The sequence below is a fragment of the Cryptococcus neoformans genome, chromosome 7 (assembly GCF_000149385.1).
Source record: "Cryptococcus neoformans var. neoformans B-3501A chromosome 7, whole genome shotgun sequence".
NCBI classification, from domain to species: Eukaryota; Fungi; Basidiomycota; class Tremellomycetes; order Tremellales; family Cryptococcaceae; genus Cryptococcus; species Cryptococcus deneoformans.
Window position 1 is genome coordinate 953,414 of NC_009183.1, and position 27,305 is coordinate 980,718.

The 27,305-nt window shown below is 47.8% G+C and overlaps 11 protein-coding genes across 11 annotated transcripts; 5 read left to right on the forward strand and 6 right to left on the reverse strand.

Annotated features, from left to right (window-relative positions):
• Window positions 1-353: 353 nt before the first annotated feature.
• CNBG3200 (hypothetical protein) lies at window positions 354-3,535 on the reverse strand (the record flags this gene model as incomplete). Its single annotated transcript, XM_769246.1, has 16 exons — window positions 354-399; window positions 468-592; window positions 654-731; window positions 802-949; window positions 1,002-1,066; window positions 1,133-1,167; window positions 1,217-1,282; window positions 1,351-1,645; window positions 1,694-1,773; window positions 1,821-2,202; window positions 2,266-2,805; window positions 2,859-3,011; window positions 3,065-3,093; window positions 3,159-3,174; window positions 3,222-3,330; window positions 3,390-3,535. The coding sequence occupies 16 exons, from the start codon at window positions 3,533-3,535 to the stop codon at window positions 354-356; spliced, it is 2,313 nt and encodes a 770-aa protein (XP_774339.1).
• A 502-nt stretch (window positions 3,536-4,037) lies between these two features.
• On the forward strand, window positions 4,038-5,229 carry CNBG3210 (hypothetical protein; the record flags this gene model as incomplete). The annotated part of the gene is made up of 6 exons (XM_769247.1): window positions 4,038-4,130; window positions 4,191-4,501; window positions 4,558-4,678; window positions 4,745-4,889; window positions 4,949-4,967; window positions 5,031-5,229. 6 exons carry the CDS (start codon window positions 4,038-4,040, stop codon window positions 5,227-5,229), a joined length of 888 nt encoding a protein of 295 aa, XP_774340.1.
• A 71-nt stretch (window positions 5,230-5,300) lies between these two features.
• Window positions 5,301-6,112, reverse strand: CNBG3220 (hypothetical protein; the record flags this gene model as incomplete). Its single annotated transcript, XM_769248.1, has 3 exons — window positions 5,301-5,768; window positions 5,837-6,001; window positions 6,056-6,112. 3 exons carry the CDS (start codon window positions 6,110-6,112, stop codon window positions 5,301-5,303), a joined length of 690 nt encoding a protein of 229 aa, XP_774341.1.
• Window positions 6,113-6,605: 493 nt separating this feature from the next.
• CNBG3230 (hypothetical protein) lies at window positions 6,606-7,615 on the forward strand (the record flags this gene model as incomplete). The annotated part of the gene is made up of 2 exons (XM_769249.1): window positions 6,606-6,938; window positions 6,992-7,615. The coding sequence occupies 2 exons, from the start codon at window positions 6,606-6,608 to the stop codon at window positions 7,613-7,615; spliced, it is 957 nt and encodes a 318-aa protein (XP_774342.1).
• Window positions 7,616-8,113: 498 nt separating this feature from the next.
• On the forward strand, window positions 8,114-10,626 carry CNBG3240 (hypothetical protein; the record flags this gene model as incomplete). Its single annotated transcript, XM_769250.1, has 7 exons — window positions 8,114-8,257; window positions 8,312-8,385; window positions 8,429-8,702; window positions 8,746-8,882; window positions 8,932-9,405; window positions 9,496-10,029; window positions 10,101-10,626. The coding sequence occupies 7 exons, from the start codon at window positions 8,114-8,116 to the stop codon at window positions 10,624-10,626; spliced, it is 2,163 nt and encodes a 720-aa protein (XP_774343.1).
• A 714-nt stretch (window positions 10,627-11,340) lies between these two features.
• On the forward strand, window positions 11,341-13,204 carry CNBG3250 (hypothetical protein; the record flags this gene model as incomplete). The annotated part of the gene is made up of 4 exons (XM_769251.1): window positions 11,341-11,496; window positions 11,564-11,742; window positions 11,805-12,873; window positions 12,935-13,204. 4 exons carry the CDS (start codon window positions 11,341-11,343, stop codon window positions 13,202-13,204), a joined length of 1,674 nt encoding a protein of 557 aa, XP_774344.1.
• A 331-nt stretch (window positions 13,205-13,535) lies between these two features.
• Window positions 13,536-15,011, reverse strand: CNBG3260 (hypothetical protein; the record flags this gene model as incomplete). The annotated part of the gene is made up of 7 exons (XM_769252.1): window positions 13,536-13,709; window positions 13,797-14,000; window positions 14,076-14,301; window positions 14,368-14,436; window positions 14,491-14,674; window positions 14,731-14,893; window positions 14,952-15,011. 7 exons carry the CDS (start codon window positions 15,009-15,011, stop codon window positions 13,536-13,538), a joined length of 1,080 nt encoding a protein of 359 aa, XP_774345.1.
• Window positions 15,012-16,188: 1,177 nt separating this feature from the next.
• CNBG3270 (hypothetical protein) lies at window positions 16,189-19,082 on the reverse strand (the record flags this gene model as incomplete). The annotated part of the gene is made up of 9 exons (XM_769253.1): window positions 16,189-16,580; window positions 16,661-17,240; window positions 17,297-17,313; window positions 17,360-17,430; window positions 17,483-17,998; window positions 18,050-18,160; window positions 18,209-18,352; window positions 18,428-18,867; window positions 18,918-19,082. 9 exons carry the CDS (start codon window positions 19,080-19,082, stop codon window positions 16,189-16,191), a joined length of 2,436 nt encoding a protein of 811 aa, XP_774346.1.
• Window positions 19,083-19,421: 339 nt separating this feature from the next.
• Window positions 19,422-20,068, forward strand: CNBG3280 (small nucleolar ribonucleoprotein SNU13; the record flags this gene model as incomplete). Its single annotated transcript, XM_769254.1, has 4 exons — window positions 19,422-19,481; window positions 19,586-19,635; window positions 19,709-19,955; window positions 20,042-20,068. 4 exons carry the CDS (start codon window positions 19,422-19,424, stop codon window positions 20,066-20,068), a joined length of 384 nt encoding a protein of 127 aa, XP_774347.1.
• A 556-nt stretch (window positions 20,069-20,624) lies between these two features.
• On the reverse strand, window positions 20,625-22,396 carry CNBG3290 (hypothetical protein; the record flags this gene model as incomplete). The annotated part of the gene is made up of 4 exons (XM_769255.1): window positions 20,625-20,776; window positions 20,866-21,133; window positions 21,201-21,832; window positions 21,907-22,396. The coding sequence occupies 4 exons, from the start codon at window positions 22,394-22,396 to the stop codon at window positions 20,625-20,627; spliced, it is 1,542 nt and encodes a 513-aa protein (XP_774348.1).
• Window positions 22,397-24,738: 2,342 nt separating this feature from the next.
• On the reverse strand, window positions 24,739-26,761 carry CNBG3300 (hypothetical protein; the record flags this gene model as incomplete). Its single annotated transcript, XM_769256.1, has 7 exons — window positions 24,739-24,954; window positions 25,006-25,653; window positions 25,708-25,876; window positions 25,931-26,151; window positions 26,227-26,289; window positions 26,457-26,603; window positions 26,663-26,761. 7 exons carry the CDS (start codon window positions 26,759-26,761, stop codon window positions 24,739-24,741), a joined length of 1,563 nt encoding a protein of 520 aa, XP_774349.1.
• Between the last annotated feature and the right edge of the window lie 544 nt (window positions 26,762-27,305).

Below are 27,305 nucleotides of genomic sequence, written 5' to 3' on the forward strand. Positions count from 1 at the left end.
TAGTCTCGAAATTTCATCTTCAGTACGCTCCATCGAACGAACGTGACACCGGGGTCTATCTGGCCACTCACAATGACCTTTTAAGCTTGATATCAATCTGGGCCGATCCTTCTACGTTGTAGAGATCCGAATGCCGAAGTCTTAATGTCGATGCCTTAATGCCGATGTCTTATTAATGCCGATGTCTTTTTAGGGATTTCGGAGTACTCAAGTGCACTGACTGTTCTCAGAGGTTTGGAAAATGCACTCCGCAAATGTTACCATGATGTATGCGATCCAGTTTCTCCAAAAAATGTACTGTACAACTGTAACTAAACGCCAAATCTTCTGCTTTCTAATTAATCTTCAGCCTTTCAGTCTTTGGGACGGAGAGTATTCAGAGCTGAACCAGCCTTGAACCTATGAAAAAAGAAACATGTCTCAGTTCATTGGGACGCCTTTTTAGAGCACAAATCCATTATACTCACCATGTGATCTGACGGTCAGTTAAGGAGTGGAAGAGTTCAATCTGAATGTGTTCTTGTCCTGCGTTCGTATAGGTGAGGTAAACGGGGCTTCCAGGGGCCAAAGCTTGCAGGTTAGTCAACCTGAGCTAGAATGAGAATCATCGATTCAGCTGGTTGCTCCTCACTTTAATCTCATCTTCAGCTTACCTGCGCGCCTGGCAAAATTTTGTCATAATCGGCCGGGTCACGGAAGAAAAGGGGCAAGAGACCTTGCTTTTTCAAGTTCTGCAAAAATCAAAACCATTCATTAGCTTTCTGTACACGGCAACGGAGAGATATCCAGGGTAGAACTCACTGTCTCGTGTATACGAGCCATTGAGCGAGCAATAACAGCAAAGCCACCCATGTATCGAGGCGATAAAGCGGCAGCTTCTCGAGATGAGCCTTCCCCATAGTTATCGCCCGCCAAGATGGCCCATTTCCGGTTAGTATCACGGTAGTACCTTAAATCCGAATATCAATATGCGCACAAAATGCTCAGAATAAGTCACTCACTCGGCGGTAGCGGGGACGGTCCCAAATTCTCCTGTATCTACGTTTCGTATACAATTGGGTTTGCCCTAAAATTTTCGAGTCGATCAGATCCAGCATATCACAACGCCCACATGGATATCCATGAGACTCACATTCTCATCATTGATTGCGCCGATCAAAAGATTTTCTGTATATCGTTAGTGATGTTCATCCAAAAGCAGAGCAGAGAAACTGACGAGAGATGTTCTGTAGATGCCCCCTGTATTTGTACCAAGGCCCAGCAGCGGAAATATGGTCCGTTGCTATCCGACAAGATCCAAGCGTGTCAGGGAACCGGGCTTTGAGCGGTTGAGTAAAAGTTTGCACTCACTGCACTTTCCTCTCACTTTGATCAACATGGTCAAGTCTTGCTCACCCTTTCCACTCCATGCCTCAAACGGCTTGATAAGCTGAATCCTGCTAGAATTTGGATCTACAGCCAGATCAACGCTCGATCCGTCCACAGGCGGCTCATCATAGAATTGCAAAGTGCGCTCGTAACCCTTCTCAGGGAGAGCAGGCCCTTGAGGAGGAGTAAAACGGAAGTGGGTGCCGTCGGGAAGCTGAATATTGTCCTTCATAGGGTTGAAATTTAAATTCCCGGAGAAAGCCATCGCGGTCACGAGCTATACTCGGTCAGTTCTAATGCCTTCACATTGCGCTGCGCGGTTCACCTCTGGGCTAGCAACAAAAGAGTGTGTTCCCGGATTGCCATCCTGCCGACCGACAAAGTTGCGGTTGAATGAAGAGACGACTAGTCAAGTTTAGCTCTGGCCTCAGTAGTTCATAATGTGATCTCACTCGTGTTCTTCATGCCCTTCTTCATCGACGGCCTCTCCCATTGACCGACACAAGCCCCGCACGCATTTGCCAAGACCATTCCTCCAGCCTTCTGTAGCTCCTCCAAAACACCATCTCTTGAAACAGTGGATCGAATTTCCTCAGACCCTGGACTGATAAAAAAATCCGTTTTCGCTTTTAGGCCCGCCTCTGTAGCCTGCTTAGCAATAGAAGCGGCTCGGGATAAGTCTTCGTAAGAAGAGTTGGTGCAGGATCCGATGAGAGCTGCACTGATATTTGTTGGCCAGTCGGTACTTTTAACGGCTTCACCCATGCCAGAAATTGGCCAGGAGAGATCGGGAGTGAAAGGACCATTGATGTGGGGTTCGAGTTCGGACAAATTCTAATAATTTGCACATGAGCCATGATTTATGGTACAAACCACGCCTTGGGAGTCCATACTTACGATATCAATCAATTGGTCATATACTGCTCCTTCATCCGCCTTCAAGTCGTCCCTATAGTCCTCTGCTGTCCTCGCAGTTGTAGATCGTCCAGTCAACTCCAGATAATCGGCCATCCCTTGGTTGAATGGGAAGACGCTACACGTAGCTCCAACTTCTGCGCCCATGTTTCCGACGGTACCCATACCCGTAGCCGAAAGACTGTGAGCACCGGGCCCAAAATATTCAATGATCGAGCCCGTGCCACCGCGGACTGTCAAGATAGATGCCAATTTTAGAATAATATCCTTCGTTGTTGACCATGGCCCAAGCTTGCCAGTGAGATTGACACCAATAATATTGGGATGTTTCACCTCATAAGCCAAACCGGCCATCACGTCGACTGCCTCCATACCGCCTACACCAATACCTAGCATACCAAGTCCTGCAGCATTGGGAGTGTGGGAGTCGGAGCCAATCATGAGACCTCCGGGGTAGGCGTATTGCTCGAAAATCACTTGGTGAAGGATGCCCGCTCCAGGCTTCCAGAAAGCAATCCCGTACTTTGGTATACTTACACATCAATATCCACCCAATGGGAAACACACCAACATACCTTGGCACAAGCCGTCTGCAAGAAATCATACACTTCCTTGTTCGCGGCGATGGCGCGGTCCATGTCTGGCCCCGCTCCTTCGCGGGCGATGATCAGATGGTCGGTGTGAACAGATGTAGGTACACGGACTCTGGAAATACCAGTGGTCATGTACTATAAGTCTATCTATCAGCTATCGTTTGACAGCAAAAGACGCCAGTATGTACCTGCAGCAAAGCCATTTGGGCATTGGCATCTACGAGTTTCGCAATTAGTCCTTCCTTCCCAAAGGGTGAACAACATGAGATCATTGGGACGCACCATGAAGAGCTACACGCTATGGCAGAGTCAGTTTCTGATCGTATTATAACCAACACTACCCACTTTTGGTCTCAGTCTGAGCTGCGAGGAACCACGCTTGAGCTCTTGCGCGTTTGGATCTTCGAGATGTCCGTATAGGATCTTTTCGGCAAGCGTTAGAGGCTTCCCATGTCTGCATAGACCCATTCATCAGCTAAACTTTTTCCTCTATCTGCAGTAGCTTTTGTTCACCTCTTCCGCACTTGTGCAATCTGCTGCGATACTCTCTCATAGTCAATGAATGTGCTAGGTTCGAGCGGACTGCCTTGGACCCTCGAATTGATAGTGGCCAGCCCTCGTCGTTGTAATGGCCGATGACTTCGTATGAGTCGCAACATAGGTCAGATAGTGGTATTACTTTGACGGATATATGGCCAATTCAAACGAAGAAATATCCAAAATGAACGTGAGTTGTTGCCAGCATATGTAACAACTCCTACGAATCAGCATCAATGAGTTTTTCATTGCCGTTGAGTGTCATGCTCAAACAGTCTAATAGCTCGACGCAGTGGTTGAAGTGATGAAGCACGGATTTAACGGGTCATGATACTTCGTATCCAATGAGAGATGTGATGATGTTTGGAAAGAAGCAAATGGAAAGATTGTGACCCGCCAAACCCGCAAGATCCGAGACGCCTGTCGGCCATTACCGTAAGCCGCCATACCCGCCGGAGAACCAGACAAAATGTCTGTCTGTATTATGCAACTCATTTGACTTCATGTTCATTGTTCGACACTGCACGGGAGGGAGGCAACCATGCATGTAGAGGAAATAATGTATAAACGGACAATTAGCAACTTTGTGGATCGTCCACTGACTTCTGGAAGGCAACAACAATCATGATCATGAGCAACAGCAAGAAGCAACACCCGTCGGCTTTGCCTCTCCTGGCTGGTGCCAGTGCTGGTATGTCAGAGTCTTTCATCACCTATGTGAGTAGAGACATGTTAGCACTATAGAAGCGCCTCTGATTGTCGCTTGTTGACCGCTAGCCGACTGAGTATGTGAAGACGATGAGCCAGTTAGGCAACCATGGACATAACACTACTGCCCAAATCTCTCCTTCTGTCGTTATAAAAGACACCCTCGCCCGACGCGGCATCACAGGGTTCTATCGAGGCTGTAGTCCCGTTATTGCTGGGAATGCCCTCAAGGCAGGCACCAGGTTCTTCACTTATGAATCTATCCGAGATTTATTAAGAGGACCGGATGGAAAGTTAAGTACGGCAAGCAACGTTTTGGCAGGGGTTGGAGCTGGATGTGTAGAGAGTATTGTCGCGGTAACACCTTCTGAAGCAATAAAGTGAGTATCTCGTCTTATCTAATGAGGGATTAACAACGAAGCTGATCATCAAATAGGACTCGTTTAATCGAATCACAAAGAGCAGGTGTAGTGACTCAAGGGGGATCAATCGCAATAGTTGGAAGCATGATCCGTACTGAAAGCATTACAAGCCTGTACCGGGGTTTAGTTCCCACTGTAAGTGTTCTCCACATACTGAAGGTTCTGCATGTATTTGCGAATACTGAAATGGACTTTGCGTAGATGATGAAGCAAAGTGCCAACTCGGCAGTGCGATTTACCTCTTACCAAGCTATGAAAGATTACGCAATGAGGAAGAATGGCGGCCATCAGCCAGGTAATGCAACCATCATGGCCATCGGTGCAGTGGCCGGTGTCATCACAGTCTGTGAGTAGATAAAAGTGTCTTGTAAAACTAAGCTAAGTAAGGTCTTGTCACTGCTGTAGATGCTACAATGCCCTTCGAGTCAGTCTTGTTATAATCCCATTTCCTTTTCAGTAACGAATGAACTGACAATGCCTTCTCCAGCGTTGTGAAGACTCGAATGCAGCAATCGTCGGTCAGATACAAGTCAACATTAGATTGCCTCGTCCGATCGCTCAAGGATGATGGTGTACTTGTGTTCTGGAGAGGAGCGTCCCCCCGAGTTGCCCGACTGGTGGTGTCTGGTACTGTGACGTTTGTCATCTACGAGAATGTGCTCAAGAGTCTTCAGACTCTGTTTTAGATGAAGCTGATCCATGTATCCATCATGCCATATATATCCAATAGAGTAGTTATAACTCGATGTTTCTAATGTTATTTGGTAGAGGAAGCACCACGACGGTTGCGGAAAACATCTTCGGCCTTCATGCCAGCAATCAAATCCTCCATGGAAAGCCTGTCCCTTTCAGCAAGCAAAGGTATTAGGTTTGCAACCTCATCTTCCAAATCCTGGGGAATACAAGCAACACCGTTTTCATCGCCAACGATGATGTCTCCTGGGTTAATCCAGACATCAGGTTGGTGGGGGGATCGCAAAGGCACTGGGACATTGATCTCGGAAGAATAACAGACCTCCTGGCCAGCCGTGATACCCACGTCTCGAGAAAAGACTGGATAGTTCATGCGACGATGCTCGGCGAGATCTCGCAGACGGCCATCAACGATTGTACCCACAGCACCTAAAGACTTGGCTCTCATTGACATGAGCCCGCCGTAGATGGCATTGTGTAAATGGGCAGGTGCGGACATAAAGAGGACAGAGCCTGGGACGACGCTGTCGATCTTGCACGCGAATAATTAACAAATCAGATTCCTCCTTCTGATCTCCTTTTCTGAAAATCTTAACTCACATAGTGCCCCTTGAATCCTTTCTTCTGCGTCGCCACTGAGTTTGCACGGAAGAGGACGGTATGGGCTCGACCAATAATCTTCGTGTTCTGGTCAGGGCCTCGAAGCTTCAAGCCGGAGAGAAAACCGCCTGCGGGGTGCTTGAGTTTAGTAAGTGCGTCTGCAACCTGCAAGGTCTACATCAGTTGGATTGCTCTTTGATATGATATCTGCTGCCTCACATCACAAGCACCATATGGTGCTAGCCTCGACAATATGTTCTTTGTTGAAGAAGTCATTGTGAACAATGTGCGTATTGGTGATCGGAGGAAGGAGAGGTTATGGGGGGATCTTCACATACAGACCTTCGTCATATCTACAATCGGACTTGCTTCCAAGTTATGGGTATTTCCGTGTCCGACTATAACGACCCCTCCTCTTGCAGCATGTATCCTTTCGAAACCTTCAGACAACCCGGGAGTATGGTGTTTTCTTTTTTTTCGCGGCGGGCTACGCCCCGATAAAACCCGCCAATCCCGTTGATAACTCCTAGAAGCTCAATTTGTGTTTCGACATCTCTTGAAGATTCAAGATGGGTTTCATCAAGAAGAATGCCGCCTGTTCAACTCTGTTCGGCATCTCTTCAATCTTTAAGGCCTAAAACGAGACGTCGGGGTGGCTGCACGCCCATTACCGTCCAGAACACATCAGACTTTTTGTGAGCTCCTCATGATAATATGTGTTTTAACAAGTACGAATACTGAAGAGAATTTATCACAAGTATCAATCATTATGCCCTCCCTCGTTTCTACCGCTCCTATCAGAACTGACCAGCCTTGCCCTCCCGGTAGCTGGGACGTTCATCACCATATATTCGACCTTGACAAGTTCCCACTAGCTCCGACTCGTCATTTCACTCCCTCTTCAGCGCCTCTTCGTTCTTTCGAGACATTCCAGCATTCTATGGGTATTGAACATGCCTGTATCGCGCATGGTCTATCATTCGGAACTGACCCTAGCTCCTTGCTTTATTATCTCAAATATTTTAATGAAACTGGACGAGCGTACGCCTGCATTGATATCGAGAAAACGACAGACGAGCAAATACAATCGATGAAAGATCAGGTAGGCAACTCTTATACGAGACACTCCATGAAGTTGCTAATCTCCAGCCGTAGGGGGTAAAGGGTATCCGTATCGACTATCACCTCCACAAAGCCCAACATGACAAGGAGCAGCAAATCCGATGCATGAAACGCTACGCCGACCGTATCGCACCTTTCGGCTGGGGTCTTCAGACTTACCATCCTCATCCCGAATACTATGATTCTCTTGCTCCCATAATCGCCTCTCTCCCCGTGTCCATGGTCGTCGATCACTTTGGCGGACTGAAAACAGCGTCTTTACTCGAGTTTCAAGGCATTGACACCTCATCTTTTGACGTCGCCGCACAGCCTGGGTTGGGAGCGCTCTGTAGCCTGTTGAAAGACAATAAGCTTTGGATAAAGCTATCGGCTCCTTACCGATGTTCCGAGGACCCAACGTTTGAGGACATGAAGCCCCTCGTACGAGCTCTTGTTGACGCAAACCCTGATCGAGTGCTGTACGGCTCTGATTGGCCGCACACTCAGCCTTTCCATAGGCGTCCCAAGGGGCTGAAAGGCGAGGATGTGGAGACATTCTTGGATTTCGATGATAAGACGTGGGTGAACAAATTGAAAACTTGGCTTAGTGACGATGAATGGGACAAGTTGATGGTCAAGAATCCGCGAGTTTTCATTGGATATGAAGGCAACGATTAGTGGTTTCGCTCCGTAACTTCTATGTACTGCTATCGTTTGGATGTTTTCATAGGAAGAGCGAAGCATAAATTCCAATGGCCTTTGATACTATGCATGTGCAACACGTATGCGATTGCCCATTCAGGCAACTGCTGCTGGTTAAATATGAGTTTCATGCGAAGACAGAATGTTTTGAACTATGAAATCACATGCACAACAACATGAATAAATGGAGTTTAATTTCTCGGACCAATCCCGGCACCGACCGACCAGAGCAATTAAATAAATAACGATAAAATACTTGCCCGGCGGCGCGGCGGCTCTTCAACAGAAGAACGAAAGGGGCGTTTGGCACTATTCATTACCTGTAGGGTATCTATGCTGCTTGACTTTGGCATCAAGACTATGGGAGCTTTTCTCTCACTGCTGTTTCCTCTGTAATACCATCTATCGCACCTGGTGCTACCATTAACCCCCAAATCACACTGAACCTCCGTATATGCGGACTTAGTTCCCAGTATGCCGCACGCATCGTCTTCAGGATCGAATGCCATGAGAGGAAAATCATCACCCCCGCGAACAGCCGAAGGATCAGATGAACGCAAACACAAACGAAAAAGGGCGGCATACAGCTGCACAGAATGTACAAAAGCGAAAGCAAAGGTATGAACATGACATAGACCAAATCAAGTATTGACACTGAGACTTGGTTGAAAGTGTGACCGACAGCAGCCTTGCGCAAGATGCGTCTCACGAAGAGTGCCGACCCTTTGTCATTATTTGGTTAATGGGTTAGTCGATGATGACTATTCCCTTGATTAATACCGTGTGCAGATATGAGGACCCCATAGAATTGTCGAAAGATGTCCAAACTCGTCTCATACGTATCGAATCACTCCTCCTGCAATCAATGTCATCCCAGCCTCATTCTTTAGAGGGAAAAAGTCCCCCAAAGGCCCTTGTAGAATCGACGCCATCTTCTGTGCCATCATTGTCTATGGACCGTCCAAAGAGGACGGGGTATGTCACTCGCGGCAGATATTATGGCCCATCGGCTATGGCGTACGTTGGGGACGACTCGGCTATAGACATCATGCGTGCTTTGGATGTAAGTCTCTCTCATTTTATTTTTAGCTGCTGATCATGTGTAGGTACCGGATCCTGAAACCCCGGAAGCAGGAGATGGTGAAGATAAGCGTCCACCTCGAGCGTTGGTAGATATTCTGCACGAACTGCCTCAGAGGACATGGTGTGATGAGCTGATACAACTGTACTTTGACAACATCAAGTGAGTTTATCAGAAAAATCTATTTTATTTACCTCTAACGTACCTATAGCTTAACACGTTACCCCATTCGCCGTGAACCTTTTATGCAGACATACGAAGCACTCTGGCAAGGCCTAGGAACTTTCTCGCTCGACACTTGGATTATTCATCGACTGCCTCTTATTTTTATCGTCCTTGCCATCTCAGCTCTTTCCGCGCCTCTTGCTACGCTCCACATCGACTCTACTTTGTCTTCATCTCAAGCGGGCGAAAAACGCCTTGCAAAGGCTAACGAGTTGTATCAAGCTTCCCGACGGGCCTCGGCGTATTCAGACGGTCTCATTAGCGGAAGAGGAGATATCATATTGGTCATGTCAGATCTGCTGACAGTCCGATATCTCATCTTGGCGCGCCGTGCTCCTGATGCCCTGCCAGCTCTGGGGACGGCAGTCTTCAGGGCGCAGGCCCTAGGTTTACATCGACATTCTGTTGTTGCTGGGAAATTGCTGCCTGAGGATCTACAAGAAAGGAGGCTAGTCTGGAGGTAAGCTTATTACCTTGAAGAGGTTTTGTGCGCTGACACGAGAAGTTATGTGTACCATATGGATCGATATTGCGCATTGCTTTTGGGAAGACCCGTAGGCATTTCTGATCGCTCATGCGACACGGAACCTCCTCTCAATCTCGACAACGAGAACATCGTTCAGCCCATGTCAAATTTGACTTTGAACACTTTCCTCATCTGCCGCCATTCGCTTGCTCATATAATGAGCCGTATCGCCGAAGAGGCTTATCAGCTTGGGGAACCTTCTTACGATGTAATTGACAGCATCGAGGATGCCTTGCAGAATTGGGCTTCTAATCTTCCTTCCGGCTTGCGACTCAAATCATATGGCCAGAATGATGATACTAATGATGACGCAAATACCCATCCCGCCTTAATCATTCATCGTCATTTCGCTTCAACAGAGTACAACTTTGCCAGAATCAGTCTGCATCGTCCCTATCTTGCCCGCCCTGATCCTGACAACCAATATGCCCGAAGTCGAGAGGCTTGTCTGCAGGCGGCGATGGATGACTTGTGGGCTCGGACCAAATTCACAGTACCAGGTATGGATAATTTGAGTACGGGTTCGTACCGTGTGACGAATTCCTTGGTTATTCTAGGGTCGGTAATGTCTCCCTCAACGCAAATTTTCTTCCATGCCACGAATTTTCTGACTCTCTGGTCATTGTTAGCCTTTCATTGTTATCGAACCCTAGCCCGGACACCTTGCGAATGATCAATCAATGCCTATCAGACTTCATGACTGCCAGGAAAGGCAATAGCAATTTGCTAGACGAGGTCAAAATCAAAGAGATCGCAATGATGGAGATGCTCCGATCAAAGACCGATCAGGGTTTATCGCATGCCAACAGTCGGGCACCATCTCCGCATGCCCATCTTCAAGCAAATGCTACTCTTTCGAATACTCTCGCAGCGGATGAAGGGCACTCCCAAGCGACTTTGCCAGTCGTTGAGGCCAATGCTTCAAACCTGGCACCCATTTCCGATCCATCGGTGCAATCCATGTTTGATCAATTCTGGGGCCTTCAACCTGCACTTGATTTGTACGGAGGCGGTCCGTTTGGTACGTTTAGGGGTGATTACGGAGAAATAAGCTGGGATAATTTTAGTACGCTCATTGAGAATGCTGGAGGTGGTACGGGAGATTGGCGGCTTCCCACTGACCCCCCAACGACATTCCATCCTCCGCCTTCGTAACGATATCCAGTATATAAATGACCTGCCCACGTACGTGATAACTTGTTATTATGTGCATTTGTGATAGCTCTTCAGTTATGAGACACTACGAGTACTTTCATGATTCCAAATGTGCCAGTACGTCATCGCCGCATTTGACAATTGCTTAAAACTCTCGGCACCAAATTCACCGCCTGCCGCTATTTTACGACAAGACGCAACAAGATGCTTTCATGGCCACTTCATAAAATTCCTCATTTCTCAGCTTGCAGTTTGTATGGGTGGCGAACACATTTATCCTGCATCGTATATCCCCACCCCGCCTTGTAATTGTAAGCCGCATGATCTGCAAAGACGAACCACTGGAGACCCCAGAAACGACAAAGGGGGAGGTGTTGTGTGCGACGGATTTCACGGGCTTTAACGGAATATAAGAATTTTGACTCCTGATCATTCAAACAGTCCATTGTTGATTCGAGGACATGAACCGTGAAACCCGACATAACTACTACGATTCCTGTTCTTTTGGAACGGATGAGTCCTCCTAGACTCCCTTACCCGAGTTACGCGCCGAGATACTCCCCTCATCAGCTGAACGCCGGGGACGGACTTGGGCCCCATCTGGCTGACTTATAGATAGATACATAGCCTGAATAAATCGACGGTCCTGGTTGGATTCGAATAATACAACTGCCATCAAGTTATCTGCATACAAACTGACGACTTTGATTCAACATGGCAGGCGCACTCGGCAACTTAATCAACAAGAAAGCTTTGGCGAACACTCCTAAAGAGGTGTTCAACCTCTACGTATTTTTTATCGCCTTTGCCCTTTCCTTCAGTGGTGGTCTTCATGGGGCTAACACCAGTAACATATCTGGCATTTTGGCTGTAAGTGGAACATATGTATGCTCCGGAGCAGACAGAACAGCTCGCTGATAGTATTGTGTGATAATAGATGCCAGACTTCATTGCTACTTTTAACTTGAAACATTATTCGGCTTCTGCTGCGAGCGACATCAAGGGTTGGATTACCAGTGTCATTGTCCTCGGTGGTCTCATTGGTGCCTTGACCTCTAGTCCATTCAATGACAGACTCGGTCGGCGATGGACATTGTTCCTTAACGCTCTTATCTAGTAAGACTATTAGATTGAATTGCTAATATCATGATTTTGCCGTGCTGACAGCTTAATCCCAGTTCTGTCGGCACCATTGTTCAGCTTGTGGCTTCTGGCAACATCAAGCAGATCATTGGGGGGCGAGCCATGCAAGGCTTCGCTTCTGGTGCTGGTACAGTCACCGGTACCCTTTTTTTAGCCGAAATCGCTCCTAAGGCAATCCGAGGAGTGCTAGGTGCCTTTTTCTCTTTCAACATCATGCTTGGTGTTTCTCTTGGTTACTGGGTTAATTACATTGCCATCCTCCACATATCTCCCAGCTCCCACTGGCAGTGGCGAATGCCCGTTCTCTTTCAACTCGTGAGCTCCATTTCCCTACTTGCGCAGACTAGGGAGCTGAAGGAATCCGTGCAACAGTACCCTGGTATAATTCTCCTATCTGCCCTTCCATTATTGCCCGAATCTCCTCGATGGCTCATCCTCAGGGGAAAGAACGATCAAGCCCTTCGTGCTCTGACCAGAATCCGGCGTCTTCCTGAAGATCATCCCTATGTACAAGATGAATACAAGGAAATCGCTTCTTCTGTCAGCGCCGAGATCGAAATTGCTCATTCTAGCTCCTGGCTTGGTCTCTTCCGAGAACTCAAGAATGACCGGACCCTCCTCCGACGATTCGTTCTTGTAATGATTGTTCAAATTGGTTTCAACTTCTCTGGAGGTAACTCGATCACCTATTATCAAACTTCTATCCTCTCCACCATCAACGTCACGACCACCGACGGGGCTTACCTCTTTTCTGGTATCTACGGTCTCATGAAGGTACTCGCCGTCCTCGTATACGCCTTCTTGCTCTCGGAGCGATTTGGTCGGAGAAAAATGCTACTCATCGGTGCGACCATCAACATCCTCTGTGTACTATGGATTGCTATCTACCTCGGTGCTCTAGCCGGTCACAACAAGGCCGCTGGATGGGTTGCCATCGCTGCCGTTTGCCTCTTCGCCATCGGCTATGGTATTGGCTGGGCACCTGTAGCTTTCGGTCTAAATGGGGAAGTTTTTCCCAACAGAATTAGGGCCAAAATCATGTCCCTCACTATTGGCATGCAATACCTTGCCAACTTCTGTCTCACGAGATTCTTCCCGAACATGGTGAGTCTGGCAAAACTCAATAAAAGAACGCAACATTGATTTTTTTTTAATCTCTTTCTAGATTGCCAACATTGGCTCTTTCGGTCCCTTTGCTATATTCGCTTGCGTCTCCGCCCTCATCTGGGTCTACGTCTTTGTCGCCTTGCCCGAGACTAAGGGCTTATCGATCGAGCAGATGAGCTCCCTTTTCGGCGGCCATTGGTTCCAGAACGGATTTAAGAAGGCGGACGGTAAGGTACCCGAGCCCGAGAATGTCACACCAACCGAGTACGATGGGGCCGAAGAGGCAGAAAAAGAATACAGCCATGTCGAGAAAATTAATACTGTATAAAGTCTGCTAATTGTTGCTCATAAGTAGAAACGATGTTTCCTATGATTAGGAAGGCATGCCAAGGCTTTGAAAATGTATGATATTACGATCGGTACCAAGCGTAGGATCGGAAAAAAAATTGTTTTGTTAGCATTGTTGTTATTTTATATGACATGCCATATCGTGTATGCCAACTGCACTTGATGCATAATTGTACTGGGAGGATATCAACGGAAACAATCAATCAGCTAGTTGTCTGCTGATCATCTTTTTCTTGAACGCTCCTTTCTTGTGCTTTCACTTCTTGAATAATTTTATACATTTGAGGGTTCAAAATATGGATCGACTTTGATCAGTCACATTCAAGAGTGATCAACGCTGAGCTGAGATCGTTTTGGCTGTAAACTAAGAGGTGTTGGCCGTCTTGCAGGGACGGACAGGTGGTAATGTCTCCGTATTCGATCTGGATCTCGGGCTTGCCGGCAGCCAGGAAGGAGTCGTAAATATCACACTCTTCATACTCATGCTACAAGGAAGAGTAACAGTTGAAGTCAGCAAAATGGGCTGTGTTGTCGAGCTTTGATAAGGAGAAATAGAAGCACAATCAACTTACACAGGACTCAATGACCACAAAATCAAAGGCCTCAACGATCTCAGACTGGTAAGAGGTAGCATCACCGTTATCGTCCACCAGAAGCGAGCCGGCGTTCTTGAGATCGATCATGAGACCTTGGCCACGAGCAATGGAGGACAGCCAGAGGAGGTAGTTGACCTGATCGTCGGCAGTGTTACCGTGGAGCTGGTCCGAGTTGGCAAACTGTGACAAAACAGTAGAGATAATCAGCGTAAAGTTATCATGAGGAGGCCTGGGGCGGGCTTCTATGCTACTTACACTGTCAACGTTGTCAGGGTCTACTCCGTCACAGCCCTTGGCCACAAATGACGAGATACGTGCAGACATGATGCTCTCGACTTTGGAAATACACGAGGCACTGTGGATGTCAAGCCACCACTCGTCCCAGTCAGAGAGTTTATTGTCATCAGATGAACAAGCATTGTCTGCAAAGGAGCCTCCAGTGCCGCAAACACAGGCAGGGTCAAAGTCATCGGCGTCAGACCTGTACGAAAGAGTCAATACGATCCCTCAATACCAGGCTCACAAAGTAGGGGAGATGACAATTTACCTGCCAGGCTCCCAGGTACCGGCAGAGAAGTAACAGATAACGCTCTTGCCGTCTGCGTGGTACTGGGCACTATAAAGTGTTCAGCAAGTAATCAAGCTAGGTTATGATCTTTCGAAGACGTACATAGTGTCTTCGCTAGTACCCTCGCCGTCTACGATATACACATCCGCATTGACAATAAGGCCAGTGTCGGTGGTGATCTCAGGTGAGGTCACCGACTGAGCATCAAGCTCGTAAACAAAGGTGGAACTGAGGCTGACAGAGGAGGCGACACTAGAGATCGAGCTAGTAGTAGCAGCAGAAGCACCTGAAATGGAATGTGAGTTAATGGTAATGGAATTCGACGAATTGCTCTGTGCTTACTGCTGGAGCTTGTGGCAGAAGCCAAGGCAGCTTCAATGGCCAAAGAGGTTACAGCAGTTTCTTCGGCGCTCGTAGCATCTTTGGACGTCTCAACGATGTTAAGGGAAGATGTGAAGGAGCCGCAATGACCATGAGGAACGTTTCGGGGAAATGGCTTGGCGGACTGATGTGGTGTAATATATATCAGCTACATATCAATAGTACATTCTAATGGCGCTCACAGTCACTGCCGCCAGGGAGGAGATGACAAGAAGCCAGCTTGAAGGAGAAATTGAGATCATGTCTGTTTGTGAATGGAGATGTTGTATAGTGGTTGGTGAAGAAAGAACGGCGACTTGTAAAGAACGTGTGTTGGGAAAAGTGGATACTGACCTTGAGAGCTTGGGTGGATGTTGGAGAGATACATGGTGGCAGTTATATACCTTGAATTGATTACCTTGGTTGCTTTCAAGTGAAGGACTGCCTTTGTATTTGAGCCTGTCAACGCGTCGAGATTCACAACATCGTGAAACGAATATGTATTGCTCTATCGGACTCCCGAAGGGCCCTCCACCTGTACACCGAGAGGGGCCTTGATTGTGTATATGGGCGAGTGTCAAAGGGGCAGTCAAATCATGGCTTTCGAGAACGTGCCGAAATGATACATGGGATTGAAATAGGGATGGTGAAACGAAAGGTGTTTTGGGCGGCCATTTGCAGGGACCTCATTGTTTCAGCAATTTCCGAGATCGAGATGACTGACAGCGTCCAATTATTCCCTTTGGCTGCATGACAAGAAGCGACCACCGAATGTAATCTGTTGAACAGCAATAAAATAATGGTAAACCGGAGGACGGTTAACTCTAATAACCCTAATTTGCGACTACTTGCAAAGGCCGTACGTTCTCACTTTCCACTCAAAGGGCGGCCGCCTGTTTGTATACGACTGGGCACTTTGAAGCCTGACAAAGTTGAGGAAAGCTTGCAACCGAGCCTCTGAAACTTTCTGATTTTGTTTGGCATTTTGGAATTATCGTGTCTTGTAACCATCTTGGTCAGGGTGAGAGCAATCGCCCTTCCTATGCCCGATTTTCTGAAATTGATTCACCACCCTCCTTTGTTTGCTTGTCCCCCGCACCCTGTTACTGAAGGGTTCTGCAGGATGCCCAAACTTTTGCCATTGGCAATTGTGGTTCGCCAGTATCCATTTGCCGAGGAAAATGGTAAGAAGAACTTTGCAATTGTGATCTTTGACGGCCTGTGCCATGTTGTAATTAGATGGTTTGATGCGTAATCTTATTAATATTGAAACACACTTACGTTATTTTGGCCTCATGGTTCAGGCAGTCATCGTTATGTCCTGCACTCAATAAGCACATTGGAGGGCTTTGAGCGTGTCCAGTACAGATACAAAATATGCATATTGATGACCTATGCCCAGTAAAGAAAGTAAAAACCAGTCAATTTCATTTTTTCGCTCTATACCCCCTGACCTCTTGCCCAATCCCTTGCCAGCCTCCAACATATCCATCCTCCAACAGCCGCACTCACCCCGCCTATCCTGAAGATCAACCCCACCGCATCCGGCGACGAAACATCCACATCCACACCTTCCCTACTGACAAGCTCTACTGTCCTCTTGGCGACTTGTTCTGCAACTTCCATCGTGGCTGAAACAGCGTCCTCAAGGACGGAGGAATTCGCAATGGCGGCGATGGCGGCGGTGGTGTTAGTGTCGGTGACAGGGACTGAGCCTGGGTGATGCGTAGGAAGAGATTTGGAAGGTTCCATAAGCCAGAAGATGACAGAGCTGAGAACTGTGACGATAAATTGGGGCAAGACGAGGAAGACGTTATGTATACCCAAGATCACTATATTTATGAGCTTGATCAGCGCTGGCCCTTTTTATCAGGAGTCGAAAAGTCCCTTGATGGGATGAGGAGGGACTCACCACCAGCTTTATCGGCTGTGCCTTTCGTACCATTCATATCATAATCGCCAGACGCTCTCGGACTATGGTGCGTCGATGACGAGTTCCCTCTTACTTGTCCCATCTCGTACTCGTCATCTTCACCCTCTGACCTTGACATCTCGTCTGAATGACGCAAGACCACAGTCGACCCGAACGCAGGCTCAACAGGGGTATCACCCTGTATAACCAACGGAGATAGTCCTTCCCCTTCCAACGAGAGATTGGATTTGTGAGACATAAATTTTTCTCGATCAAAGTTTGCCGGGCGGTCGAGATTAGAGCTAGGGCTAGAAGGGCGCGTTCGATCTCGAGAATGTCGATTACTTCGGTCAAGGACTAATGAAGTACGAGAAGCGTGCCGAGAGTGAAGAGGCGTGCTGACTCGTGAGAAGTTAGTGTTCGACGGCGGGATGATAGGATGAGATGTTTCTTCAGCGTCGAAGAGGGCAGAAGACGGTCGAGATTGGGCGTCGCTCGAGTTCCTGCGTGCCCGCATTCGGGAAAGATTGATAGACTGGTTGCGTTGTATACTACCGTCGATGAGAATGAGTTCTCCTAACTATTAATGGGGGTTAGCCTTGTACGTTGCAGTTGCTGCGTAGGCTGACTACACACCAGAGAGTACGGGGCCCCTACCATACAGTTAGCCATCGCAATAACATGCTTAACTCTACTTACACTGTGACAATGCCCAGCAGAATCCCGTTGTAGCGATAATGACATATGCACCTCCCACACTCTTCACAAACCTACTCTTTGTCAGCCTTCTTCGAACCCGGTGTTTCGTAGAAAATAAGTCACCAGCTTCCTGCCATAGCAGCCGCAAAAACAAACTGCGAAATCCACCAAACCTTGACTAATGTCAAGCCCTTTATAGGTATTCCCAATTCGCCCTTCTTGACATTATTCACCATACTTTGCACGGAGTGGAGAAACCGACGGAAAACCGTTCCATTCTCGAGGTCCTCACGCGCCCTTTTCCAGAGTGCAGAATTGGGAGGTGTTGCTACACTTGCTTGGGGACTGCGCCCATCACCATTTGCGGTCTCGAGACCAACCCTACGACTCGAACTTCCTTCGATAGCTTCGTACCCATCCACACTTTCACTCGGCTGTACCCCCGATTCAGCAACTAGGAATGGCATGCCGATGCTGGTGATAATGTTGACTAATGCTTGAAGAAGTAAAGCTCTCGCACCAGAACGGACGGCTCTGGAATCGAATGTGGCCGGGTCGATACCGTCAGAGGGGACAGAGGATTTGTAGATTTCGGAGACCCATACCGTGGTGAAGAAGAGGATGGGGAACCAACCGAGGCTGCAAGGATGTCAGATATGATGGGGGAAAGAAATGCGAGAAGTAACATACGAAGCAAAGAATTGAACAATGCAGACAGTGCGGATACCGGGAGGAAGGGAGAACATGTTCTCCCAGATAGATTTGAGGTTGGACTTTAAGCTACTCTTAGATTGTGGCCGACTAATCCATGTCAATGAGGTATAAACACAGTAAATGTCGTTTGCTCACTCATCGCGAAGTAATACGCGTTCAGAGACAGCCCACGAAGTAAACGAATGTGTGACCATCAGGACTGCGCTTGTAAGAAACGATAATATTTGCAGTTGAGTTTTACCCAAGAAAGGCAATACCGGCGCCAAATCAAGATTCCCACTGCTCCTTATCAGAAACATTCCTTGGTACACGCAGTATCATACCGCTGGAACACGGGTGAATCCGCAAACTCACACAAAGAATCCCGCTACACTCCCAAACCCAAACATCCTCCCTGCCCATGCACTCCCTTCCTCTTGCTCTCTCGGCGGAAGCGTGTCAACCACCAAGGCCCTGTCCGTACTCATAACCGCATTAATACTGAAATCTATACAATAAATTGCCCAAACTGCGAGGGTTATGGCCAGCCACTGGCCCCCACCAAAGATAGCTGCGACCTCGCGAGACCAGCCGAGAAGCATCATGGCGGAGACGCATATCAGGCAGCCGGCGAGCATGAAAGGTCGCCTTCTACCAAGAGGAGAGCGGGAGCGGTCGGCGAAGATGCCGACTAGTGGTTGCACAATGAGCCCGGACAGAGGACCGGCCATGAAGACGAGAGACATGAATGATTTGGAGAGGCCTAATTCGAGGAGATAGGGAGAGGCATAGCCCATTTCTATTGACCACACGCACTACAGCATGTTATAAAATGTTCTCAAACTGGTTACAGGGCGAAACTCACCTGTATACCCAGCATGCCGACTGTCAACAGCGGTAATCTTGCCCATTTCGGTCCCTTGACACCAGCTGTCCCAATCCACTGAACTGCATGGGCTTCGCCAACCGGCCCCATATCATACTCCTCGTCATTGTCGGCCGCGGGGGCAAAGAATGCTCCTCCTGTCATTGCGAGATGTGAAAAGTAGTCAATAAAGGAGCGATCTCGAGCATTTCCCATCTGCACGCTGCTCGGAAACTCGATCTCTACTGGTCACCGCGCCAGACGGTGACCGATCCAATTACGTAACAACTCCACTCGACATTAAATTTACTTATTTGAACGGCCCCGCAAGTCTTTCGTTTTCAAGGCTCCGACAAAATCTGACAACCCACAAGACTTTTACATCTCAACCGGCTTTCTCGCTTTTACATTTTTACTCCTTCCCAAGGCCTAGGATCTTCGTGTGAGGTCATCATCCTACCATCCCTACCACACAACAAGGAATAAAACACAAATCTGGACGCGATGTCTGCTCAACCCAACCCCAAGGCTTTCCCTTTGGCCAATGCCCAGCTCACCAACCAGGTATGTCTTTACAAGTCGCCATCATAAAGAGATAGGCTGGCGGATGGGTTATCAATTAAACTATATTGAGAATGTCTTGGATGGGGGCTGATTAGGATTTTTAGATCCTCGACTTGATCCAGCAGGCTCAGCACTACAAGCAGCTCAAGAAGGGGTAAGCATATTCATTTCTTCTCCATCCTTATCACATTTCCCCTTTTACTGACTCTTCTCGCAATTCTCCTTAGTGCCAACGAAGCCACCAAGACCCTTAACCGAGGTATCTGCGAGTTCATTGTCATGACCGCCGATGTCGAGCCTATTGAGATCGTCCTCCACCTTCCCCTCCTCTGTGAGGACAAGAACGTCCCCTATGTCTTTTTGCCTTCCAAGACTGCTCTCGGTAGGGCTTGCGGTGTTTCTAGGCCTGTTATCGCCGCCAGTGTTACCACCAATGAGGCTAGGGAGTTGAACGCCCAGATCCAGGCTGTCAAGGTTAGTCGTCATTTCTCTTTCTTCATTGTTGTTTTTGGTAAAGACCTGAAGTGATGGGGAACTCTTGCTGATGGTTGCTTTCACAGAACGAGATTGAGAAGCTCCTCATCTAAGTTTTGGACATAGCTCAAATGATGATGTTTGGTTTAAATGGAAAACCCCAAAGTTTTGGCAGAATGATTTGAGACTTTAGCTAGTCTTGATGCATTTTTTCATCGCACCTTTTGTTAATGTTTTATTCTCAAGCGTTTCGCGAGCCCATGCAGTATGGTTGTGTTATCAATATAATATTCTGACCCGAGATCAATCAGAGGTTGAGAAAAACGACAAGTCAATTTAATCGTCACCCCTGTCGGCTATCTAGAACAAATGAGCTTCATTAGATTAAAGAACCCTTTTATGATTTAAAGATACGAGGAAGCAATGTGATATGCGAATTATAGATTCAATATGACCCAATCCATGACATGAACATGCAGCATGCAAGACTAATCCTATAGACAACCCTGAAAACAACTTCACCCACTTCCAACCAAAGTCATAATACTACACACAATCCAATCCGATCCAAGGAGAGCCTTTTACTGAGTTTTCTTTTCCCTTCCTCCCGCGCCTTCAATGCCGAAACCGATGCGATTATTTTCTCTTCCCACTTCTCGACGTGACCTTTTAGGCATACTTTTCCATAAATTCCTTGTTGAACTTTTGGAATCGACCGATAAATTCAGCAGTATCGGGACACAGGGCAGTCACTCGCAAATGGAACGTCCCCGGTTCTTGGCCAAAACCGCTGCCTGCCACCGCACAGATACCGGTCGCATCTAGATTATCATTCTCATCAGCATCAACCAAGTAAGGCAGAAAAAAAAAAGAGTTGGAAGTAGAAGGAAGGGAAGGAAGGGAGACTCACCAAGAAGATCCAAAGCATACATCACATCCGGTTCCTTACCCAACTTCTTCGCCGCCTCTACAGCTTTGGGAGGGATATTAATCCTCGGGAACAAGTACATGGCTCCTTCCGCATTGTTGCAAGAAACACCTTCCATTTTGTTGAAATGCTCAGCCATGAGATATGATCGGGACTTGAGATTGTTTTGGATCAGATCGGTTTCTTCTTTCCATAAGGGGTAAGATTCGTCTCCGGGTTTCGGAGGGGAGACCATGAGGTCGACACCGATCTATTAGGAAGAGGATCAGCGGGTTGAGCAGGCATGGAAAAAAGAATGTATGAAACTTGGGGCTTACCTGGCCTGAGACGGGAGGACATAAAGTGACACTCGCCATCTTGTAAACCTGGTCCATCACATCCTTATCAATGTTGACACATTCAAAGTATCCACCTCTCCTTCCACATTCTCCACTAACACCTTTTGAGATCGAATGGAAAGATACCAGTTCCACACTTTCCCTGATCTCCTTGGGCATATCCATCAAAACCTTTTTGAAAGAAATGAACGGTCGCTGTTCGGGGTCAAAGACGTTCATCTGGTAAACCTCGTCTGCGAGGAGGACGATACCTTCCTCATAACAGAGATGCACAACCGCCTCCATCGCCTCTTGGCTCAAACATGCGCCGGTAGGGTTTCCGGGGTTAATGATTACAAGCGCCTTGATGGGGATACCCTTCTTCTTGCCTTCCTCCACGCTCTTGAGCAAAGAATCGTGATTCATCGACCAGTCGTCCGCTTCAGAAAGGTAGTATGGCAGAGGCTCAGACTCGAGGTAAGCGAGGGTGGCGGTATAGAGGGGATATTGGGGGATGGGGATCATGCAGCCATCGCCTCTACGGAGTGCGACACCGAGGATTGAAGCAACACCGGCAGAAGCACCGGCGGTGAGGAAAATATTTTGAGGGTCCGCCGGGTAACCGTCGCGTTCTACGTAGCGCCGAGAACCATTTAGCGAGGAGGATCAAACAGTATCTAAATAATCAGGAAACCCAAAAACTCACCTTCGATAAACTTGGCGACTCTCTTTCTGATACCCAACACACCCTTGGAATGAGTGTACGCACCCGTACTTCCAATTTCGTTATGTAACGCCCTGGCTCGCTCAATCACATCTCCAGGGTAAATCTGCTTGGCCAACTGCTCATGTTTCTGCATCAGATCGGGATACTCCAATAAGGAAATAATTTGTCGCCAATAAGTGAGAGGAACTTGATCAAGACCTTGTTGTTGGGGATTACCGATGTTGGCAGTGACGATCTTTTCAAACGGCAAAGGCTTGTGAGTTATATCGGCAAGGACTTGGACATATTTGTCCGCCTTGATCGCGAGCTCGCCTCGGACAGCATAGTGAACAGCCTGAACCGCGGGGTTGATGGTATCAAGAGTAAGCGCGGGTTTGAAAGGTGACATAGTCTGACTGAATGACCTGATTTGGATGGTCTGACGTTGTAAGAGTGACTTGGGACAATAGACGTTGCTAAGTCTGGGCATTGGTAAAAGATTTTGATTGTTGCGGATAAGCGGGCGTTTGTTTGTTGGTGGAAAGGAAAAAAAAAGGAGAGGAGAACACGTCAGCAGGGTGCGTATGCTGGGCTTTTGAAAGGAGATTGAGATGGCGAGGAAAGAAGGCAAAGAAGAAAGAAGAGAGAAGGAATGGAAAAACGATAACGAGATTATTTATTATCGTTGGCCGGTTGGGCGTTTGGCGTCGGCCCGGTCAACTACACCGACGAATAGAATCGAGTCAAAGGCAGCTCGGATTTGGCCGTCAGCTGGACTCGACATCACAAAACCCATCATTTGAGTCAATGCAATGTGCATAGCGGGAAAGTGTGGGCTGCTGAACAGCAGGTGAATTGAGAAGCAACAGAAGCATGCAATAAGTTGCGTGCAAGAAGCGAAGAAAAGTGTCGATTATGACGACGCCAGACAACCAGCAGCAGCTGACATCCGGATGCGGTGAAGAGCGAGACGAACGGCCATAAGCAGGACATGCACTCACCTAGGCGTCGTGGATGAACAGTCCAGATAGGGACAGGAAGAGAAAGCAATAGGGTTATGGTAAAGTATGAAAGAGGGGAATGTATCGGAGGTGTTTTGATATTTATACGTAGGATCGGACCGAAAAGGACAAGTCTCACGACACGCCTCCCGGCTCTGCCTCTGGCCCTTTTGCCGAACATATCGTACACCCTTATCATTCTCCATTCACATCTGCTAGGGTAAATCTCTCTTTTGCAGTAGGCCAACTAAGATAGAAGAACGACCCATTCATGGCCCCACCCAGCATCCTTTCGAATCTTCACCACCCTATCTCCCATGTACATCTACTCAATTCTCGCCGATAAGCCATCAATAATAATCATCAACCGCAGGAATTGAGGGCCTTTGAAACTTCGAAGGAAGACCATTCTGGCAGACTATAACACGTCGCATTCGTGTTCCCACCCTGGATGGTGCATCTACAAAACAGGGTGGTATACATAGTTACATACAAGCATAATGGTGCTGCACTCTGTCCTGCCTTCTCAACTGTTTGGTGCATCTGCTGTACCACCCATTAATACTTCATGCAGCGTTGTGATAGACAGGTATCTCCTTCCAATGAAACGTGTCTCTGCGCTGTCTCAACCCCAAAGATGTCCGACATGCCCGCTCTTTACAACTTCCTTTCCTTTGCTTCTCGCTGCCGATCAGTTCCACTGCCCAGCATCCTTTCCATTCAATCAGCATCCGTTCTGGACTCTAATAACAACAACCCACCATCAGGCGTTCATTTCCCGCCTCTGGCCCACTCCCTGCCTTTCTCTCTTGGGCCAACTTGCCCGATAACTGTCCTGCCTTGGGATTGGATGCATTCACACCTTTTCCTTGAGCCTACACCATATGCATATATATAATCAGCCTCATTCTCCATTCCCATTATGCAGCCACTAGCCAATAGAAGATGGTTGAAAGAAGAACTTACAGCCTTTGCCCTTTCCTCAGCAGCTTGCAAGGCTCTTCCTCTCGGATCCCCTGCATCCCCTCCAGCCCCAGGTGACCCCAGCGTCTGGGGTGGCGGACTATTTATCCTCTGCTTGGCCGGTCGGCCGGCGGCGGAAGTAGGTGGTGCGGTGGTTGTTGATGAGGACTGTGCGGGATGTGAAGGCGTAGAGCCGAGAGTCTGTCCCTTGCCGGGCGGTTTGGACGGGTCAGAGAAACAGTTGCCCATTTTTATTACGAGCTGAGAGTGGGTAAATGAAGAGGAAGAAAAGATACGAGTAAATGTAAATAACCACTTGCGCAGACAGACAGAATGATTTGGATGTACAGCGAAATGGCATTTGCTGGCTTGGCGACGCAGCAGCGCGAGACAACGACAAATGACCACAGATCTTCCGTTCCGACGGAACGCAACTCGTATCTTCTCGACATTTCGTTGTCCGTCCGTCTCACGATCCTTTCATTTGTAACATGATCAAACCCGGCAATAACCTAAAGAATGTAGCATCATGTCCATGTATTGTATGTGCATGTATGGAGCTATTTGCTCGTAATCATGTGTACGAATAATAAAGGAAAATAAATCGCGAGAATCGAAGACATAGAACATCTTCCCAAACTCGATTCTTGATAAATCAATATGTAAATCTAACAAAAATAAGACAAAGCCGATTTCTTCCAATACGCATTGTGAAAAATCACTCTGGGATTGATAGATGACCATGGCCCGTTTCGTTATCCTTGTAATTAAAGTTGTACAACACACTTCTTGTTCGTTTCTATCTCTAATGTTCTAAGCCAGATTAATAAAATAAAGTGGAGAAAGGGGTGGAAACAAAGCAGCTTCATTAGACCATCCTGCCGTCCTCAGCACTCGTTCGGGCGCTAGTCTGCTGGCTAGACTTGACCTGCTCGTTCTCGGCGTGGATAGATCGAGAGTAGTGCTTCTCTTGCGCGTTTTGAGTCCTCGTGAGCTGCTCGTCGACAAACTTATGAGATCGCCAAGCTGGGGTGTGGGAGAGATAGAGGGCGTCAATCGCCTCGATACTCATCGATCTCGTCTCCTACAATCCCAACAGATCAGCATAATTCTGTAGTCAGGGCAGAGAACTCACGGGAATGCAGAAGAAGGCAAAAGAGATAGCGAGAGCGAGACAACCGGCCCAAACAAAAGTGATACCAGTACCGATTCGGGCCTGAATCTGAGGAGCGGCAAAGGCGATGATGAGGTTGAAGAGCCAGTTGGCACCGGTACCGAGGGTGACACACCTAGAAGACAACCTAATGGGGAAAGTCTCACCGCAGACAACCCAGGCAATGGGACCCCAAGAAGACGCGAAAGAGGCAATGAAAAGACAGGTGAAGGCAATGAGAACATCACCGGCAATCTTGTCATCAGGGTAGGCCTTGGAGACAGCACCGACAACAATCTGACCAATAAACATGAGAATGCCACCAATGAGGAGGATAGGTCGTCGACCCGCTCGGTCGACAGCAAGAATACCGGGGAAAGAGAAAACGACGTTGACGGAAGCGAGAATGATCTGGAAGACGTAGGTGTCGTCAAGACCGGCAGTCTGGGCGAACTGGACACCGTAAGAGAAGAAGAAGTTGATACCGGTGATTTGCTGGCCAATTTGGACACAGATACCGATCATAGTTCGCCAGAGAATTCGGTCCTTGGTAGAGAAACATTCGACATAGCTGGCCTGACCGCGCTCCTGGTCTTTGATGGTAGCCTCACGGACTTCTTCCATCTCGGTCTGTACCATACAGTCAGCAAACGTTCTTTAATTACAATAACATAAATGACTCACATCGATGTCAGGGTGATCAGTAGGAAGACCACGGAGATTGGCAAGGTTCTTTCGGCAGTGGTCCCATCTGCCCTTCTTGGCAAGGAATCGAGGAGACTCAGGGGAAAAGAGGAAACCGACGAGCAACAAAGCAGCCCAGACCATTTGAAGAGATACGGGGATTCGCCATCTACAGAGGGTACGCCATCAGCTTCAATTTTCAATTTTAAAAAAATGGACTAACGAGACATCACCGGCATAAGAGCTCATACCCCAGTTGGTCATGGCAACACCCCAGATACCAAGAGTAACACAAAGCTGGAAAGAACCAGTGACGAGACCTCGGTATCGAGGAGGAGAAGCCTCAGCCTGGAAAACGGGAACAAGACCAGAAGTAGCACCGACACCGAGACCGGTGAGAAGACGAGCCACGCATAGTTGACCATAGGTGTTAAAGGCAGAAGTCTGGAATCACGCCGATCATTGTCAGCTGACTGATCGACAGCGTCCCAAAGGATGGTAAGAAAGGTGTTTACGTACCTCGATGGCAGCACCACAAAGGTAGATGAAGATGAAAACCATACAGGTCAATCGCAAACCGAACTGTGAAAAGCATGATATTAGCACATGACATCACCGATTATTTTCAGATTCCGTTCTCAAACATAGCACCAATTGCGAAGACTACGACTTTTGCAATGTAACACCGAAAAAGAACCGCTTGACAATTGTTGTGGAGCGAGAGAAACGGACTATGGAAATCAACTCACTCGGTCAGCGATAGAACCAGAACCAACAGCACCAATGACGGCGCCGACAGACAAAAGACCGGTAATGGCAGATTGTCGAGTAGTTGAAAGGGTGCAAACGCCGTCGATACATTCACCGAATCGTTCTTGGTACTTTGACATGGAGAACTATGTCGAACTGGTCAGCAAACGTGCATAAAAGTCTTTTGAGCAGCATTATTACTCACCAGACCAGAACCTTCAGAGTTACTCCATCCGAAAATAACACCCGCCAAACTCTGGAAAAGACAGAGGGTCAAAGCCTTCTTGGAACTCCTGGGAGCCATATTGAATAGTTGCGTCGATTAGCAGTGGTGTTTGTCTAGTAGAAGAGAAACAGATGCAATTGCGAAAGTCGGGTTGAGTTTATAACGAGTACGAGAAAAGGTGGTAGGTGTTGCTGTTGAAATGCTAATCCAAAAAATCTATGTTATCTAATGGATGTAAATAGATTTGTCGTACCACACACGAGTTTAACAGGTAGTAGTGGCCAGCAAAGTGACGACTCTGGGTTTGGAGTGGTGAGAGAAATCAGTTGTTGGGAAGTATCAAAGCTCCACAAATGGGAATGTTTTTCGCATTCGATGCCTTTATATATGGAATGAGGAGGGCTAACACTCGTCAAGCTCCTGGGGAATAAAACTCGTCTCCCCGGGGTTCATGGGGAAACTTTTTCATTCATCGGGGTTGTCTAAGGAAAACTTGCAACGGCCCCCGTCCTACATCACGCCCGCGTGCATAAGCGTTTGCAAACAAAGGTGATACCCCCCGCAGTAACAACTCGTCTAATCTAGGAGTCAGTGCCAGTGGCAAGGTGGTCACAGTTAAAAA